General features: G+C 44.5%; 1 protein-coding gene across 2 annotated transcripts in view; it reads right to left on the bottom strand.

Moving 5' to 3' along the window:
- The window catches only part of ccny (cyclin Y), a 216,172-nt gene that overhangs the window by 65,731 nt on the left and 129,472 nt on the right, over nucleotides 1-20,969 (bottom strand). For both annotated transcript variants that reach the window (XM_078233075.1, XM_078233085.1), the window contains exon 2: nucleotides 8,141-8,215. In XM_078233075.1, coding sequence (XP_078089201.1) covers nucleotides 8,141-8,207 — 67 coding nt within the window. In that variant the 5' untranslated portion in view covers nucleotides 8,208-8,215. The remainder of the gene's footprint in view (nucleotides 1-8,140; nucleotides 8,216-20,969) is intronic.

Genomic DNA, 20,969 nt, shown 5'->3' on the forward strand with positions numbered 1-20,969 from the left:
GAAAGGGTGCAGAGGAGATTTACAAGGATGTTGCCTGGATTGAGTGGCATGCCTTATGAGGATAGGCTGAGGGAGCTCGGTCTTTTCTCCTTGGAGAGACGAAGGATGAGAGGAGACCTAATAGAGGTGTATAAGATGAATGAATACTTTTCTTCAGTGTTCACCAAGGAGAGGGGCCATGTTTTTGAGGAAGAGAAGGTGTTACAGGCTAATAGGCTGGAGGAAATAGTTGTTCGGAGGGAGGATGTACTGGCAGTTTTGAATAAACTGAAGGTCGATAAGTCCCCTGGGCCTGATGAAATATATCCTAGGATTCTTTGGGAGGCAAGGGATGAGATTGCAGAGCCTTTGGCTTTGATCTTTGGGTCCTGTCCACAGGGGTGGTGTCAGAGGACTGGAGAGTGGCGAATGTTGTTCCTCTGTTTAAGAAAGGGAATAGAAATGACCCTGGTAATTATAGACCAGTTAGTCTTACTTCGGTGGTTGGTAAATTGATGGGAAAGGTCCTTAGGGTTGGGATTTACGACCATTTAGAAAGATGCGGATTAATCCGGGATAGTCAGCACGGATTCGTGAAGGGCAAGTCGTGCCTCACAAATTTGATTGAATTTTTTGAGGAGGTAACTAAGTGTGTCGATGAAGGTAGGGCAGTTGATGTCATATACATGGATTTTAGTAAGGCCTTTGATAAGGTCCCCCATGGTCGGCTTATGATGAAAGTAAGGAGGTGTGGGATAGAGGGAAAGTTGGCCGATTGGATAGGTAATTGGCTATCTGATCGAAGACAGAGGGTGGTGGTGGATGGAAAATTTTCGGACTGGAGGCAGGTTGCTAGTGGAGTGCCACAGGGATCAGTGCTTGGTCCTCTGCTCTTTGTGATTTTTATTAATGACTTAGAGGAGGGGGCTGAAGGGTGGATCAGTAAATTTGCTGATGACACCAAGATTAGTGGGGTAGTGGATGAGGTGGAGGGCTGTTGTAGGCTGCAAAGAGACATAGATAGGATGCAAAGCTGGGCTGAAAAATGGCAAATGGAGTTTAACCCTGATAAATGTGAGGTGACTCATTTTGGTAGGACTAGTTTAAGTGTGGATTACAGGGTCAATGGTAGGGTTCTGAAGACTGTGGAGGAACAGAGAGATCTTGGGGTCCATATCCACAGATCTCTAAAGGTTGCCACTCAAGTGGATAGAGCTGTGAAGAAGGCCTATAGTGTGTTAGCTTTTATTAACAGGGAGTTGGAGTTTAAGAGCCGTGGGGTTATGCTGCAACTGTACAGGACCTTGGTGAGACCACATTTGGAATATTGTGTGCAGTTCTGGTCACCTCACTATTAGAAGGATGTGGAAGCGCTGGAAAGAGTGCAGAGGAGATTTACCAGGATGCTGCCTGGTTCAGAGGGTAGGTCTTATGAGGAAAGGTTGAGGGAGCTAGGGCTGTTCTCTCTGGAGCAGAGGAGGCTGAGGGGAGACTTAATAGAGGCTTATAAAATGATGAAGGGGATAGATAGAGTGAACGTTCAAAGACTATTTCCTTGGGTGGATGGAGCTATTACAAGGGGACATAATTATAGGGTTCATGGTGGGAGATATAGAAATGACATCAGAGGTAGGTTCTTTACGCAGAGAGTGGTTGGGGTGTGGAATGGACTGCCTGCAATGAGAGTGGAGTCAGACACTTTAGGAACATTTAAGCGGTTATTGGATAGGCACATGGAGTACACCAGGATGATAGGGAGTGGGATAGCTTGATCTTGGTTTCAGATAAAGCTCGGCACAACATCGTGGGCCGAAGGGCCTGTTCTGTGCTGTACTGTTCTATGTTCTATAAGATGTTGAGAGGCATCTCAGAGGCTTTTTCCCAGGGTGGAAATGTCTGCTACGAGAGGACACAGGTTTAAGGTGTTGGGGGGTAGGTACAGGGGAGATGTTAGGGGTAAGTTCTTCACACAGAGGGTGGTGGGCGAGTGGAATCGGCTGCCGTCAGTGGTGGTGGAGGCGAACTCAATAGGGTCTTTTAAGAGACTCCTGGATGAGTACATGGAGCTTAATAGGATGGAGGGTTATAGGTAGGTCTAGAAGGTAGGGATGTGTTCGGCACAACTTGTGGGCCGAAGGGCCTGTTTGAGCTGTAGTTTTTCTATGTTACTATTTATAGATTTCATAGAACACTGCATATAGAGTTTGTGGCACATAAACTGGGCTTCTGGCCGAACTGGCACATGCCAGCTTTTATGCTCCAGACAAGCCCTATTCCACATGTTATAACCCTATCAGTATATCATTCTATTCCTTTCTCACTTATCTTGTTTGCTCCTAAATGTAGCCTCACTATTCGCCTGAACTGAACTACTAGGTGATAACGCATATCACATTCTAACCAGTCTGCGTAGTTTAGCCTGAATTCCCTCAGATTTATTAGTGACTATCTCATATTTGTGTCCTCTAGTTTTTAAACGCCCCCACAACAAGAAACATTTTCTCTACTGCTGCCCCATCAACACTTGGATAATCTTGAAGACCTCTATCAGTTCACCCCTCAGCCTGCTCATTTGTCGGGAAAATAAACACATAATAATTACAGCACAGAAGGAGGCCATTCAGCCTATTGTATCCAGGCCTGCTCACTGAAGTGCTATTCAGCTAGATCCACAATCTATCCTTTCAACATAGCAATTCTATTTTTTTTTCATTTTATATAATTACCCAATTCAAAAAGGGCCCTAATCGACTGAGTCATTCCTGATAATGCATAGCTTTTCAGTCCTGATATTGTCCTTGTGACTCTTACATACTTTCTCTACTTTGGAAACCAGACTGATCACAGTGGTTCCAAGTGTGGTCTACCTCGGTCAAAGCAAATATAAAATATATTCTGGGCTTTTCAATTCAGTCCCGTGCTTGGTTTGCTCTGTTATTCTTATTTTATTAATTTGTGTATCTGTAATCACCTGGGCCTCTGGTTACTCGTCCAATAACATTACCACTACGCTACCACCTTCCTTCATTTGCCACGACCATGTCCGTTCCACAAATCCATTCATATCTTCTTGTACCTTAACACATCCTAACTCAATACACCACTGCCCCCCAATGTCCAAAGAATTTGTATGAATGAAAATATAATAGGTGAGGGAGAGAATTGAAGCATCTGGAGTATACACTGTCCATCAAAAGGTAACTGAGTTACTGTGTTCTGTAAAGTCTGCTCTGTCCAAGACCACAAGAAACTGCAAAGGGTCACGAACAAAGCTCAGTCCATCACGCAAACCAGCCTCCCATCCACTGACTCTGTCTACACCTCCCGCTGCCTTGGAAAAGCAGCCAGCATACTCAAGGACCCCACGCACACCGGACATATACACTCTTCTTCCATCGGGGAAAAGGTACAAAAATCTGAGGACACGTACCAACCGACTCAAGAACAGCTTCTTCCCTGCTGTCATCAGACATTTGAATGGACCCTAACTCGTATTAAGTTGACCTTTCTCTACACCCTAGCTGTGACCGTAACACTACATTCTGCACTCTCTCTTTGCCTTCTCTATGCACAGTATGCTTTGTCTGTATAGCACGCAAGAAACAATACTTTTCACTGTATACTAATACTTGCGACAATAATAAATCAAATCTTATACTGAGGACTCCATTTCTAATGTAAAGGCAATGGGCTAGAACCTATGATCAAAGTAAAGACAAAGTCAACACTGCCTGCTGTTAGTTATGGGTAAATGATCCAGCAACTTCAGGCATGGGGCAGATACGTGACTAAATGTGCATATTCAAAAGTTACTGTTCGAGTTGCACCACTCCCACTAACTCCCTGAAAATGGCATTTTGCCATTCTCCTGAAGTTTACTTTTATACGAGTGTTAAACTCTCCATTTTAACGATACGAAACGTGTTAATGAATGCCAATCAACTTCTCACCCTCTCATTCCTTCAGGTTTGGAACTTGAGCTGTAACCTTATCAGCTCTCACCTTCAGGCAAAGCTAAGCGAGCTGAGGGCCATACAGTTAAGTCTGTGTAGCTGCAGACACCATTCACTACCTGGCTGCTGCAAAGTCTGACCCTGCTACTGGTCTCTACGGAAAATTGCTGAATTCGCTCTGAGCTCACAATTCCCCTGCGCGAGTGGGTTCACGCAGAGATCATAATGATCATGGTTAGTTCTTAGAGTAGTCCTGACCTCCGGGTTGCCTTTACCCCTTTGCCTAGATGCAGTTAAACAGCCAGCTTCTGGGAAAAGACTGTGGCCGTCTGTCATTGAGACAGCAATCTCTGGAATGCTGAGCTAATGGAAATTACTACAAACTAAAAGGTGAAGGTCACGGAAGGTAAATTATCAATGCCCTGAAGCTGAGCGTATAATCGCCGTAAAGTCCTTTTTTGCAATTTGCCCTGATTCAAGTCATTTTGCTTAATTAATGAGACTATTATATGGCTGCGATGCGCACCAGCATCTGGATTAACATTTTAGCATACTTTCATGATAGATCTGATGTTGTGTCACGTGACCCAATCGGTGCCATTTTGGAGCCACCTCTCCCTGAACCTCCAATTCACTGCTTCCCCGCTCCTGTATCCTCCCGCTCACTGCCTCTCCTGCTCCCCAACCCTTCCGCTCACCAACACAACTGCTCACTACCTTGCCCGCTCTCCCACCCTCTCACTCCATGACCTTCCCACTCACTGCCTCGCTGGCCCTCCCGTTCAACACTTTTCCCCCACCCCACAATTTCCCTCACTTGCTTCCCCCCCTCACCACCAGAGGGAAGGTGCAAACAAGAGGAATCCGGAGGGTCAGCGAGTGAGAAGTGTTGGCGAGCGGGAGGGTCAGAAAGTGGTCGAGGTGGTGAACAGGAGGATCGGCAAACTACAAGATTGGGGAGCTGGGATGTGGCAAACAGGCGGACGGCGCGATGGCACAGTGGTTAGCATTGCTGCCTCTCAGCTCCAGGGACCCAGGTTCGATTCCCAGCTTGGGTCACTGTGTGGATTTTGCACATTCTCCCCCATGTCTGCGTGGGTTTCCTCCGCGTTCTCTGGTATCCTCCCACAATCCAAAGATGTGCGGGTTAGGTGCGTTGGCGATGATAAATTGCCCTTAGTATGAGGGGGACTGGCTAGGGTAAATGCATGGGGTTATGGGGATAGGGCCTGGGTGGGATTGTGGTCAGTGCAGACTCGATGGGCCTTCTGCATTGTAGGATTCTATGATTCTAAAAGATTATAAGTAGAAAGAGTTAGCATATTTCCTTTAGAATAAAATGAATTCAAACAAATATCGCAATTTAGTAATGTACAGTATTTCATCTTAAGATGAAAATTTCTTACTGACAAGACAGGACTTAATTACAGCTTTTACATTGGTTGCAAAGGGAAAACCTGATGGCTAAACGTTGTTGCATTTAAATTTGCACTTTTCAGGAACACAGCTGCATTGAATGCAGAATTACTGCATTACTTCTCTGAATAAATCCAAAAGCAAAGGCTTTTGCCTGCAGGTCCCTCATTCCTGGCACAGAAAGAACAACTCAAAGCTGTCTTTCCTGTGCTTTTAGCAACCTTCTAACTGGTCGAGGATGGGGGTGAAAACAAGGAAAATAAATTGGCGGCATTAGCTGTGTCATTATTCAAGAATAAAACAAATAAATCCTCAAAAGTTTACCTGATCTGAGGCTGAATGGCCTCCATTCTCTTAATCATAAATAGAGCAACAGTAAAGGCTTGTTAGTGGAAGCAAGCTGGTTGTTGGTCCATTAACTACTTATTTATTAGTGTCACAAGTAGGCTTAGATTAACATTGCAGTGAAGTTACTGTGAAAATCCCCTAGTTGCCACACTCTGGCGGCTGTTCGGGTTACACTGAGGGAGAATTTAGCACGGCCAATGCACCTAACCAGCACATCTTTCGGACTGTGGGAGGAACTGGAGCACTTGGGGGAAACCCATGCAGACACGGTGAGAACGTGCAGATGCTGCACAGACAGTGACCCATGTCAGGAATCGAAACCGACAGGTCCCTGGCGCTGTGTGGCAGCAGTGCTAACCGCTGTGCCACCCACATAACTTTAAAAACTTTACTACACAATAAGAGACATAGGAGTATACAGTGCAGAAAAGGCCCTCCTGGCCCATCGAGTCTGCACCAGCAATATCTACCACTAAAGGCGAGCGTATCCCATTTTCATGCAGTTGTCCCATATCCGTGAATATGATATCTGAAGTGCTCATCCAAATATTTATTAAAGGTTGCAAGGTTTCTGGCCTCGGCTACTTTCCCAGGCAGTGCATTCCAGATTCCCACAACACCGAGCAAAGAAGTTTTTACTCAAATCCCCTCTGTCAGCTCTTTTAAGACTTAGAATCATAGAATCCCTACAGTGCAGAAGGAGGCCATTCGGCCCATCGAGTCTGCACCGACCACAATCCCACCCAGGCCCTACCCCCACATATTTTACCCGCTAATCCCTCTAACCTACGCATCTCAGGACTCTAAGGGGCAATTTTTAATCTGGCCAATCAACCTAACCCGCACATCTTTGGACTGTGGGAGGAAACCGGAGCACCCAGAGGAAACCCACGCAGACACGAGGAGAATGTGCAAACTCCACACAGACAGTGACCCGAGCCGGGAATCGAACCCAGGACCCTGGAGCTGTGAAGCAGCAGTGCTAACCACTGTGCTACCGTGCCGCCCATACTGTGCTACCGTGCCGCCCATAATTTAATAACTTAAATAACAATGTGGCACAATACAATAAAACGCCTTTCTTTGGAAGGATAGTTAATTAAAGCCACATACTATTGTTAGTCCATTTGCCACTTCTGAAAACCCCCTGATGCATTTTGTTAGATTGTCTAATCAACGTCAAATTGCCTATTATGAAACAGAGGCATGTGATATGTTGCAGTCAGTCACCTATTCTTTTGAATAATTCAAACATTGCTCAGGCAAGGCCTGGCTAATTACGCAACTTCATCTCAATTAAGTGGCGTGGCTGATGGATGAGGAACAGAATTACCATTAAGCATCTTCATGTCTGAAAGATAAAAATTACCTGAGAACACAACTCAACCATCACATCATTTGTCAACAGTAAAAAATGTTCCATTGATCTGGAGCATTATCACCTCCTCAGACACTTCAAAAGCATCACAAACAATGGGACTGCTTTTTGAAGTGTTATCATAGAATCCCTACAGTGCAGAAGGAGGCCATTCGGCCCATTGAATCTGCACCGACCACAATCCCACCCAGGCCCTATCCCCATAACCCAATGCATTTACCCTAGCTAGCCCCCCTGACAATAAGGGGCAATTTAGCATGGCCAATCCACCTAACCCGCACACCTTTGGACTGTGGGAGGGAACCGGAGCATCCAGAGGAAGCGCACGCAGACACGGGGAAAGAATGTGCAAATTCCACACAGACAGTGACCCAAGCCAGGAATCGAACCTGGGTCCCTGGCGCTGTGAGGCAGCAGTGCTAACCACTATATCACTGTACCACCCCTTGTGCCAACCCTACTTGTTATGTAGGAGCTAATTTTCACACAACAACAACAGATGAATGATTGCCCAGAGAATTTGTTTTGGGAGGGGGTGAGGTGGGAGGGGGGGAGGGGGGGGGGGGGGGGGGGGGTTGTGCTTGAAGGACAAGCGATGTCTACCACACCAAGATAATCCCCCGTTCTTCTTCAAATACTGTCATGGGATCGTTTGCATTCAGTCGAATGGGCAGACCAGTGGGGCCTCAATGTCGTTTTTCATTAAAAAGGCAGCATTTATCATAAGGCAGCACTCTCTCAGTGCTGCGTTGAAGTGCTAGTCACTCTAATAGTAGAAGGGTCTCCCCACAGATCCATGCGCTGTATAAATTATGCTCATGTCACATTTGGAGTTACCTCAATGCCGTTCTGGTCATGTGGGGAGTACGTTACTGTAGTTGAGAAAGTAAAAGCAAGGAAAAGAGGCAACTTTAAGTTGACCAAAATGCATTTGGAGATTAAACCGAACTGATCTCAATGCTTGTATTTACAGAACATCACATTTATTATTGTGTGGTAAAATTCAGTCAAGCAACCTATATCCCTAATGGAGTCACCACAACTTAAGAGTTAAAAGACTACTCACCGTCTGTCTGAGACTTGCTGAGGAACATTGTACTAGCACGGGGATGATCCGAGGGGTTAAATTCCATGTTTAAATCTATGGAAGAAAAAGAAAACGGAAATGATGACCATCCAGGACAAAGTGGTTAGCACGATCAGCAACCTGTGCATTAGCATAAGCAACCAATCCCTCCATCTGGCGTAGCACGGCTGCAGTACACACAGCTCACAGGAAGCTCTGCAGTACGCTGGCGAGGCTCCTTCAGCGACAAAAACTCGTGAGCTCTGCCACATAGGATCACAGGAAAGCAGGTATTCCGAGTCGCACGCCATTCTGACTTGGGCAGGTATCCTTTGTGGTTATTGAATCTAAATCTTGGAGCTCTCTACCCAAGTCACAACCTTGACCTTGCCATGTTCATCTTCAACAGCCGATTCCCACTCACCCTTCTCCCCAGAAAAGACAGGCCACAGAACCTCTCCTGCAGGAGGCAGTTATCTGACTCATTCTGCCTGTATTAGCTCTTTGAAAGAGTTATCCAAGTACTCCCGCCACCCCCGCACCTCCCCATAACCCTGCAGATTCTTCCTTCTCAAATAAAGGCCCAATTCACTTTTGAAAGTTAATCTCCAATCTGCTTCATTCATTTACTCACACAGGCCATTTCGGATCATAACTTGCTGCATTCAATATTTTTATTCAATACGACAGCATGGGGGGAGGATTCGTGGGAAAGTCTTTTTCTGTGCACTAAGCACAATAGCATAGTAAACAAATAGTCATTGGGTAATACAGAACTTGAGTATTGCTGATAAAAGAGAGACGTGTCAAAGCTTTTCATCCTGCACTCATCAGAACACTTGCAAGAATAACAGTATAAGGGGAAAATGACAATTTATACTGCATGAGAAGAGGATGCTGATTGATGGGAAGCGGACTCTGACTGGTAGAGACATTATGTGGAGATGCCGGCGTTGGACTGGGGTAAACACAGTAAGGAGTCTAACAATACCAGGTTAAAGTCCAACAGGTTTATTTGGTAGCAAACGCCACTAGCTTTCGGAGCACTGTTCCTTCGTCAGATGGAGTGGAAATCTGCAGATTTCCACTCCATCTGACGAAGGAGCAGCACTCCGAAAGCTAGTGGCGTTTGCTACCAAATAAACCTGTTGGACCTTAACCTGGTATTGTTAGACTCCTTACTGGTAGAGACATTGCCATGGAAAAGGCATCCATTGATGGATAACTGTCAAGCATCGTTTGAAATCTGAGCTAGGCTGCATCCTGATTTTTCAAGGCATTGCCCTGAGGAATGAATCAGCAAATATCTGTCCCTTAGTTTGTTGAGCTGAAACAGGCACAGTATGTGCACATGTTCTCTCTGTCTGCAAAGAACCGGGCCCTGTGTGTTAATATATGTGGCTTCAAGTCCATGTAAATGCGCTATACTGTGAGCCCGACTGAGAGCTTCAAGTGTTTAGGTGTCCAGATCACCAACAACCTGTCCTGGTCCCCCCATGCCGACACTACAGTTAAGAAAGCCCACCAACACCTCTACTTTCTCAGAAGACTAAGGAAATTTGGCATGTCAGCTACGACTCTCACCAACTTTTACACATGCAACATAAAAAGCATTCTTTCTGGTTGTATCACAGCTTGGTATGGCTCCTGCTCTGCCCAAGACCACCAGAAACTACAAAGGGTCGTGAATGTAGCCCAATCCATCACACAAACCTGCCTCCCATCCACTGACTCTGTCTACACTTCCCGCTGCCTCAGAAAAGCAGCCAGCATCATCAAGGACCCCACGCACCCTAGACATACTCTTCCACTTTCTTCCGTCGGGAAAAAGATACAAAAGTCTGAGTTCACGTACGAACCGACTTAAGAACAGCTTCTTCCCTGGTGCCATCAGACTTTTGAATGGACCTACCTCGCACTAAGTTGATCTTTCTCTACACCCTAGCTATGATTGTAACACTCTCTCGCTTCCTTCTCTATGAACGGTATGTTTTATCTGTATAGCATGCAAGAAACAATACTTTTCTGTATGCTAATGACAATAATAAATCAAATCAACTGAAAAAATCAAATCAAATCAAAATCAATCTGAAATTGGTCAGCATAATGCTTAGCACCCTGAGGATTATTTAGCAAGTGTTGTCCAATCATGGAATCACATCCAATGTTGTACCTTTTTTAAGAAACCTATTTTTAAAAAAAATACACAGAACACACGGGAGAAATCTCCCTGAGATGAGAAAGAAACAGCTTCCCATCCTTCTGAAAGATGCAGTGAGTAAAATGTGCAGCTAACTGGTAGTTCCAGAATAATGAATAGATGGGCTGAATTTCCAGCTGCTATTTAGGCTTGGTGATCACGGTCCACTTCAACCACCGTCAGGGTAAAGTCAGTTGAAGGGCACAATGACTGGCGAGATGGTTAGCTCTGCACAAGTTTCTAACTCGATAGTTACTTAATAGGCCAATGAGTTTTCAAAAGGAAGTTAGATATAGCTCTTGGGGCTGACAGGTTCAAGGGAAATGGGGGGAGAAGGCAGGATCAGGGTATTGAATTTGATGAACAGCCATGGTCAAAATGTCTCGAAGGGCCGAATGGCCTACTCCTGCTTCTATTTTCTATGTTTCTATGAGACACCACATGACTAAGGAAACCCTTCACCAACTGAAATCACAGCAGACGAAACAAAATTCACGTACGATTGTGCTGCATGTTATTCTTTTCTGATTTTGTTAATAGTAAATAGAAACCATCCTATTAGACATCAATATAAATTAGGTCATATCTCATAAACAACAGAATCATGAATGATTTATGAGCCATCTGCGTCTGTTAAATAAAGTGATATCTCAAGGTTTAATGGGCAGGTTTTGGTTCAGGTCAGATGTTCATTGACAATCTGTTTGAAGTTAATTTTATTTTTGTCAGACGGTTGAAGAGTAACTCAAAACTTAGCACACTTAACACTTAGCAAGGTATCTCTTACATAGAGCACCTATAACAGAGGTGGCATTCCAATCTTGGAGAGCGAAGGTAATTTTCTTGAGTAAATGGAGAATGTTTCACGTGTATCTGCCAAATACTATGTTTAAGTCAATGAGACGGCACAACAATGCCTCAAGTGAGTCAGACAGATTTCCTTCAGACACGAAACAGACAGAAGGATAAGGAAAATCACTTGACATCATCTGGATCTTTATTCCATAGGAGACAATAGTAACGCCCTCACTTGAACGACGCCTGGATTTTTGCTTCTCCTTCGAAGATCTTTGCAAGGACTCATTGCTCACCTGAATAAGCACTTCCCAATATTCGTCGAAAATAGGTTCTTTATCAGTTTGATCCTTTATTTTCTCATACTGAAGCAGCAATTTTAATTCAAGACAGTACATTGGATTAATTCGATGATTGTGGACTCAAGCTTTCAACTTAGACTTGGGGAGGCAATGACTGAGTGGTATTATTGCTAGACTATTAATCCAGAAACTCAGCTAATGTTCTGGGGCCCCGGGTTCGAATCCCGTCAAGACAGATGGTGGAATTTGAATTCAATAAAAAATCTGAAATTAAGAATCCACTGATGTCCATGTCGATTGTCCGGAAAACCCATCTAATGTCTTTTAGAGAAGGAAATCTGCCATCCTTATCTGGTCTGGCCTATATGTGACTCCAGGCCCACAGCAATGTGGTTGACTTTCAACTGCCCTCTGAAATGGCCGAGCAAGCCACTTGGTTCAAGGGCAATGAGGGATGGGCAACAAATGCTGGACCAGCAGAAAACAACACAGTTCTCTGCATTTTGCAACTCTGTTGTTGCATGCACTTTTTATTTGCTTATAATTTAGTTATACTACATTTAGACATCAGTTGGACCATTTAAGCTCAGAAAACAATGAGTAGAAATAATTAAGAGGATAATATCTGGGATACCTGGGGTCAGAAGACAGAGATACGAGGACAGGAAGAAAAAAGATCACGCGTCTCAGTTTTGAAAGGAGGTAAATGAAAGATGATCATTTGAGATGGAATAAAGAAAGAAAGTTCACCACTTGAGTATTGCTGAAAAAGAAGAGAAGCGCAATCAAAGCTTCGCGTCTTGCACTGATCAGGAAAGCTCACATGTATCCAACCATACTGGAGGAACAACAATTTATATTGCACGAGAAGAGAGTGCTGAATGCTGAGGCAAATGGATTCTGATTGGTGGAAACGTTGCCATGCAGAATGCAGCATGGAACAGTTAACTGCCCAGTTCTGTTCTAATTCAGATTAGGCAGGTTGTGGTCAAGGCATTGCCCTGGGGAATGATCCAGGAAATTACTTCTTTAAGCTTCTATTTAGTTGAAAAAGGGACAATGTGTGGACACGTTCCTTCTGTCTGTAAAGTACAGGGCCCTGCGTGCGAATACATTTGGCTTCTAGCATGTGTAGGTGAGCACTCTGAGAGCTTGACTGACAATCTTAAATTGGTTTTCAGTGTAATTCTCAGCACACTCAGGATTGTTTAGTAGGTGCTGTCCAATCGCGGAATTGCATCTAACGTTGGACACAATGGGCCCGATTTTACCATCGCGTTGCGCCCATTTTCGGGTGTAAAATCTTGGTAAAGTCGTACGTGAGGCGAGTAGCACAATCTGCACCTGCCTCCCCGCCTGTTCCCTTTTCACCAAGGGCCGAAAATGGCCGTGATCGGGACCGCGTCCGAAACAGGCGCGACAGCCATTTAAACGCATTTCAATTGACTTAATGGGCTGCACGCCCAACTTTACTGGCACTTCCCCCTTTACCATCACCTTCCCCCATTCAGAATCGGCACGAAACAGATGTGCTGCATATAAGTTCGATTCAGGCACTCCAGTTAGTGAGGAGGTAGGTGCCGAGCGTCCGACAGCTCTCCGCTTGAGATCGGCGGGGGGGGTGGGGGGTCTGCTGCCACTCTGCCCGAGATAAGTGGAGGGAAAGGCGGGTCCGCTGCCACTCTGCCTGCGATCAGTCTGGGTGGTGGGGGGAAGGGGGGGGGGTCAATAATGTTGTGGGGGCGGGGCAATGTCTGTGGGGGCCAGGGGGAGGCATTATCCGACCCGGGAGCGATGTGGCAGGGGAGCAGCATTCTATCATTTTTTTTCCTGCACCTGCGCAGTTGGAGGCTCCGATCGGAGCTGCAGGATTTCGGGTGCGTTAAGCCCCGCCCACAGGCTTCTGCAGCGTGATTCAGAATCACTGATATTTCTGCAGGCAGAGTGCGTATGGGGGCGCCTGAGAACGGGTCTAAAAGTCGGATCTGAAACACTCCCAGTTTCAAGTCTGCTCAGCACTTAAAATCAAAATGGTAAAACAGGGCCCAATGTTTGGAGTTTTGCAAGCACGGGCTACTTGAACTCTGCGAGTGTGTCCCTTTTTTCAACAGCACTAAAGAAATGAAGAATAAGCCTGGGTTTCTATTGTGCCTTTTGCATATTTGATACGTCTCAGAGCAAATTACAACAAAGAAATTAGTATGAAACTTTAATCACTGTTGATGTGCAGCCAAATGAAGCAACCAATTTGTGCACAATAAGATGCCAATAACCACAAGCAGCTGAGAATAGCCAGATAACCTATTATTGGGAATAAATATTGGCCAGGGCGCTGATGCTGCCTTTTGCCACATTGTGCTTTGGGTCTTTTACATCCATTTGAAAAGGCAAACGTGCCCTCAGTTTGACATCTCACCTGAAAGATGGCATGTCTGATAATGCAGTGATTCCTCAGTTGCACACTGAGCCAAGATGATGTTTTTTTTTAAGTTCATTCTTGGGACATGGGTGTCGCTGGTTGGCCAGCATTTATTGCCCATCCCTAGTTGCCAGAGGGCAATTGAGAGTCAACCACATTGGTGCGACTCTGGAGTCACATGTACACCAGACCACGTAAAGACGGCAGATTTCCTTCCCCTAAAGAACCAGGTGGGTTTTTCTGACAATCGACAATGGTTTCATGGTCATCAGTTGATTCTTAATTCCAGATACTTTTTACTGAATTCAAATTCCACCAGCTATTGTGGCGGGTTTCAAACGCTGGTCCCCAGAACAAAGAACAAAGAAAATTGCAGCACAGGAACAGGCCCTTCGGCCCTCCAAGCCTGCACCGACCGTGCTGCCTGACTGGACTAAAACCCCCTCCCCTCCCAGGAACCAAATCCCTCTATTCCCTTCCTATTCATGTATTTGTCAAGACGCCCCTTAAAAGTCACTAACATATCTGCTTCCACTACTTCCACCAGCAGTGAGTTCTAGGCACCCACCATGCTCTGTATAAAAAACTTGCCTCATACATCTCCTTTAAACCTTGCCCTTGGCACCTTAAACCTATGCCCCCTAGTAATTGACTCCTCCACCCTGGGAAAAAACTTCTGACTATCCACTCTGTCCATGCGCCTCATAATCTTGTAGACTTCTATCAAGTCGCCCCTCAACCTCCGTCGCTCCAGTGAGAACAAACCAAGTTTCTCCAACCTCTCCTCATAGCTAATGCCCTCCGTACCAGACAACATCCTGGTAAATCTTTTCTGTACCCTCTCCAAAGCCTCCACATCCTTCTGGCAGTGTGGCGACCAGAATCGAACACGATATTCCAACTGCGGCCGAACTAAGGTTCTATAAAGCTGCAACATGCTTGCTAATTTTTAAACTCAATGCCCCGGCCAATGAAGGCAAGCATGCCGTATGCCTTCTTGACTACCTTCTCCACCTGCATTGCCACTTTCAGTGACCTGTGTACCTGTACACCCAGATCCTTCTGCCGATCAATACTCTTAAGGGTTCTGCCATTTACTGTATATTTCCCATCTGTATTAGACCTTCCAAAATGCATTACCTCACATTTGTCCGGATTAAACTCCATCTGCCATCTCTCCGCCCAAGTCTCCAACTGATCTATATCCTGCTGTATCCTCTGATGGTCCTCATCACTATCTGCAATTCCACCGACCTTTGCATCGTCCGCAAACTTACTAATCAATCCAGTTACATTTTCCTCCAAATCATTTATATATAATATTACAAACAGCAAAGATCCCAGCACTGAGCCCTGAGGAACGCCACTTCTGCCACAACATTAGCTGAGTTTCTGGAATAATAGTCTAGCGATAGTACCACGAGGCCATCGCCTCCCCCCGTGACATCTAGAACTTGGGAGGCTGGCACCCCCAGTTTAGTGCTCCTGATGTTATTATTTGCCAGTTGGTTAAAAAAAATACACTAGCAGGGAACATGTGAATGCTGATTCGAAGGACATGAGTACATTTATTTCTGTTTCATTAAGCTAATAATTTTTAAAGCATTATCCGATATAACTAAGGAGTCAGGATTTACACTGCTAATGGCTGGCTTCACAAGGGAGCTGCTGCAGGTACTGTTAGCTTTCGTAAATGAGAAATGTGAATGCGTCATGTTTAAGCTCCTGGTGGCACATATTGAAATATCATATGGAATGATTTTCACCTAATAATCAACATGTATTATATACCGTCCATCCTATATATATATTGTATAAACAGAGGATATATGTGTCGGATTAGTTTGAGATTTTTTTCCAGATTCTAACCTCACTGAAGTGAATGGAAAAGAAAACTTAGCAACATGGAGAGGAAATTAATTGATGGGAGAGGAAATTAATTGGCGGACAGGAAACAAAGAGTTAGGGCGTTACTTTGACTGCAGAAGGGGTAGAAGAGCACTGTGGGCAGTGCTGCATTCACTTTTGTTCGCAGTACATGGAATCATACAGTGCAGAAGAGGCCCCTCAGTTCATCGAGTCTGCACCGACACGCGCGCGAGAAACACCTGACCTTCCACCTAATCCTATTTACCAGCACCTGGCCCACAGCCTTGAATGTTATGACATGCCAAGTGCTTATCCAGGTACTTCTTAAAGGATGTGAGGCAAACCTCGCAGGCAGCACATTCCAGACCATCACCACCCACTGAGTAAAAAAGTTGTTTCTCACATCCCTCATATACAGAAGATTTGGACTTAGATAGATAAAATGATCTCAAAATGTGTTGAGGACAGTAGGGAGCTTGGCAAAGGAGTGAGAAGGATAATCGAAGTGTCAGGAAAACATAGATGGGAGGAATGGGAAGACAGGTAAGTAGATGGAATTTAGCACAGTTAAGTACAAGGTGTTTTTTTTAGCCATTCGTGGGACATAGGCATTGTTAGCTGGCCAGCATTTATTGCCCAATCTTAGTTGCCCTTAGGGAGGCAGTTGAGAGTCAACCACATTGCTATGGCTCTGGAGTCACATGTAGGCCAGACCAGGTAAGGAAGGCAGATTTCCTTCCCTAAAGGACATTAGTGAACCAGGTGGGTTTGTCCCGACAATCAACAATGGTTTCATGGTCATCAGTAGATTCTTAATTCCAGATATTTTTTATTGAATTCAAATTCCACCATCTGCCGAGGCGGGATTCGAACGCGGGTCCCCAAGATATTAGCTGAGCTTCTGGATTAATAGTCTAGCAATAACACCACTAGGCCATCACCTCCCCTTCTGGGAGAGAAAAAAAAAAGGAACAGGACAACGCACTTAGCGGAAAAACAATAAAGAGGTTCAATGCACAATTTCCTGCGAGTGAGTGTGTTGGTGCACAAGATCAATAGAATTAGGTGGTTCATAAAGATGGAATTTTCTTCATACAAGCAATTTTAATTATGAACTTAAACAAAATATTTGTTGACCATTTGCTAAAACCACAGAGAACAATTAATGTGGATTCATCAGGATGATGCAAGAGAAGGAAGCTACATTTGATGAGAGACTTCAGGGGTGGAATTTTCCTGTCCCACCCACCACAGGAATCATAGTGGGTGGGAAAAGTTACAGTTTATTTATTGGTCACAAGTAGGCTTACATTAACACTGCAATGGAGTTACTGTGAAAATCCGCCAGTCGCCACACTCCAGCGCCTGTTCGGATACACTGAGGGAGAATTTAGTATGGCCAATGCACCTAACCAGCATGTCTTTCAGACTATGGGAGGAAACTGGAGCTCCATGGACCATGCAGAGGTCCATTGACCTCCGACAGGATTTTCTGGTCTTGGGGCAAGCGTGGCTGGAAAACCCAACCCCAGGTAGTGGGACTATTTCAAGTGGAGCACAAATGGTTCACAGGAGCAATCCAACTACCAGCAATGGTTGTTGAATAGCGATTAGAAGCGAGAAAAGTGGCTATTTTTCCCCTTCCTTGTCATTGGCATTTTTAATAAATGAATAAGTGGAAAGGAGCTCTCTTGGAATGCTGATGTATTTTGGAAGGGCAGTTCATTCTTTTGTTCTTCAAATTGTGTACCACAGCCTCAGTTAGTCAAGAAAGGAGGGAGAAGATAAGCTTGTGAATAATTTGCTGCGTTCAGTTTGGAAACATAGCAGGACTTTTCAGCCAATTACCGAGCACAGCAACTAATAAAATAATTCATGAATTTTTAAATTCAGAAAAGGTGCAACCCCGATCTCATTTACATTGTGAAAAGGTCTCCTGTCACTTTAAAATTGTTAAATGATTAATAATCATTGGGTAGAGGACAAAATTAATGCGAGAATCCAAAAAGCACAGGAAGTGCGTTGAGCAGTCATTAGACAGCAACATTAAATAAAAATAGTGACATCTCTGGCACATTTTAAGGAAACCTGACGCCTCTAGAAAATTATTCCAGCATGAATATGAACCATTACTCGGGATGAAATTTTCAGTGTTCTGAATAAAGCAAGCCAGAAAACAACATAAAACAGGAGCTGGATCAAAGCATTGCAATATTTGCTGACTGCTAGCTTTTTCCCTCTTCAGGCAACACATAGAAACATAGAAAACTGGAGGAGTCGGCCATTCGGCCTCAACTGCTTTCTGTGTTGCAAATTCCACAGGTTCACCACTCTCTGGGGTGAAGAAATTTCTCCTCATCACGGACCTGAAAAGTTTAATACCCCTTATCTTTAGACCGTGACCCCCTCGTTCTGGACACCACTACCATCAACACATTCACTTCAACACCACTATACTTCAAAACATTTTTAACTGTCTGCAAAATACCATTTAAGGTAGCAAGGAGCTGAAACTGACATCACCATCACAATGTGTTTACTGGCCACATGACCTGAAGTTATGAAACGCTCTATGTAAATGGAAGTTCATTATTCAGATTCCAGCATCCGCAGTATTTGGCTTTTATTTCATTATTTAGAGTCAGAGTTACACAGCACAGAAAAGGCCCTTTGGCCCATCGAGTCTGCACCGACAATAACTACCACGAAAGGAGCGCTAATCCCATTTTCCAGCACTTGTCCCATATAAATCGCATGTTATGATATTTCAAGTGCTCATCCAAATATTTTTTTTAAGATTGCAAGGTTTCCGGCCTGATCTTTCTCAGGCAGCGCATTTAGATATAGGCTAGATACAGCACTTGGGGCAAATGGGATCAAAGGTTATGGGGAGAAAGCAGGATTAGGCTATTGAGTTGGACGATCAGCCATGATCGTGATGAATGGCGGAACAGCCTCGAAGGGCCAAATGGCCTCCTCCTGCTCCTATCTTCTATGTTTCTATTCCAGATTGCCACCACCCTCTGAGTGAAAGGGTTTGTTTCTCAAATTGCCTCTAAATCTCTGCCCCTTACCCTAAAACTACCCCCCTCCCCAGTAATTGACCTCCTCAACCAAGAGGAACAGCTGCTTCCCTACTCATCCTGCCCATATCCCTCATAATCTTATACTCTGATTACTAGACAGAACAAAAGAACTGGAAGCCATTGATAAGAAAAAAATACATTTTGTGTGCAAAGACAAATGGGAATACATCAGGTATTGGGCTCACCATTTCATTCAAGGAACATATTTATAAGAGTTCGAAGAGGTCATCAGTTTACTTGGGTGTCTACAGTAAAATAGCCAGAGAGAAAACGTTGCCAAAACTGCAACAATCACATCTAGTGAAAGGTCATAACCACAGGCTCTTATCTCATGAATCCTTAGAAGATACAGTACAGCAGGTGAGATACAGTTTACCAGCTCAGAATTATTTGGCAGTGAAAATGTGGCACGGCAAACCAAACTCCTCCAACTTGGGCTGGGGAGTGCCAGCTCCCTGATAAAGATGCCAACGAGTGCAAAAACTTGGAAGATGTTGAGTTGTCAAAGCTCAGCCAACAGGAAATGGGAAACGAATGTCAACACAGCACAAGAACCGGAGATGGGAAGAAGCAGAAACACTTTGCAGAAAGCAGAAGCGTTGTTTATAGACAGACCTAAATAAGCGTCAGCGATCTCTTTGATGTGGATTTTCCTCCTTCCCGATGTTAATTTGAATCTGGCACCAAGTCAGGGGGAACGAGAGGCATTCCGCAACAGCGACGTCATCATGCAAGGTCAGCAGCCAATCACATTGAAAAATTCCCACAGACCGCAGACCAGGAAACGCAACAATTATCCTTCAATGTCAAGAAATTTTATATCGCATGAAATAAAGATTGGAGCTTACACATTAGAAGATAAAATATCAAATATTAGAAATTATACATTTTATATTAAAAACAATGGAATTAGCATAATGGAAAAAATATCAACACAACTAAAAAATTGTTTTCTAGTGCTAGATAGGTTGTACAGCAGTACTTGGGACTTGCTGTATTATTAAAATCCTAGATACCAATTATTACTAAAGTGCAATTTTTTCAAGCATTCTTTTATTTTGAATGATGTGTCATTGTCACGTGTATTAGTATGGATGAAAAGTATGGCTTCTTAGGCGCTTTACAGACAAAGCGTACCGTACATAGAGAAGGAAAGGAGAGAGTGCAGAATGTAGTGTTACAATCATAGCTAGGGTGCAGAGAAAGATCAACTTAATATGGGGTAGGTCCATTCAAAAGTCAGAAGGCAGCAGGGAAGAAGCTGTTCATGAGTTGGTTGGTACGTGACCTCAGACTTTTGAATCTTTTTCCCGACGGAAGAAGGTGGAAGAGCGAATGTCCGGGGTGCGTGGGGTCCTTAATTATGCAGGCTGCTTTTCCGAGACAGCGGGAAGTGCAGACTGAGTCAATGGACGGGTGGCTGGTTTGCGTGACACACTGGACTTCGTTCACACTCTGTAGTTTTTTGTGGTCTTGGACAGAGCAGGAGCCATACCAAGCTCTGATGCAACAAGAAAGAATGCTTTCTGTGGTGCATCTGTAAAGGTTGGTGAGATTTCATGTTCGTGTGACGTGGGTGCCGTTGGCAAGGCCAGCATTTTTACTGTCCATCCCTAATTGCCCTTGAAAAAGCAATGAGCCACCTTCTTGAACCACTGCTGACCACGTGGTGTAGGTACACCCACAGTGCTGTTCGGGAGGGAGTTCCAGGTCTCTGACCCAGCGACAGTGAAGGAACAGTGATATATTTCCAAGTCAGGATGGTGAATGGCTGAAGGGGAACTTGCGGGGGGGCGGGCGTTCCCATGTATCTTGCTGCCTTTGTCCTTACAGGTGGCAGAGATGGCAGGTTTGTAAGTTTATTACAGCGTGAAAGGGAAGGTTCTCCATTCGGTGATTTTTAACAATTGCCGTCTGCGGGGATATCCACAGATTAACTGTATATGTGCAGGCACTGACAGTATCACCATCATTCTAACTGCAAAAACCCAGGCCACTGAAGCTGATAATCATAGCAGGGACAAAGGTTGCCTTCCTTTTTGATCAAAAGCAAATATTTAGCCTTCGAGGATACTTCCTGCCATCAAACAAAATCCCATCAGCAATTAACTGTAAACTTAATAGATTTATCGCTGTACAAATGTGTTCTGAATATAAA

Source organism: Mustelus asterias, chromosome 2 (assembly GCF_964213995.1).
Source record: "Mustelus asterias chromosome 2, sMusAst1.hap1.1, whole genome shotgun sequence".
Classification (NCBI taxonomy): domain Eukaryota; kingdom Metazoa; phylum Chordata; class Chondrichthyes; order Carcharhiniformes; family Triakidae; genus Mustelus; species Mustelus asterias.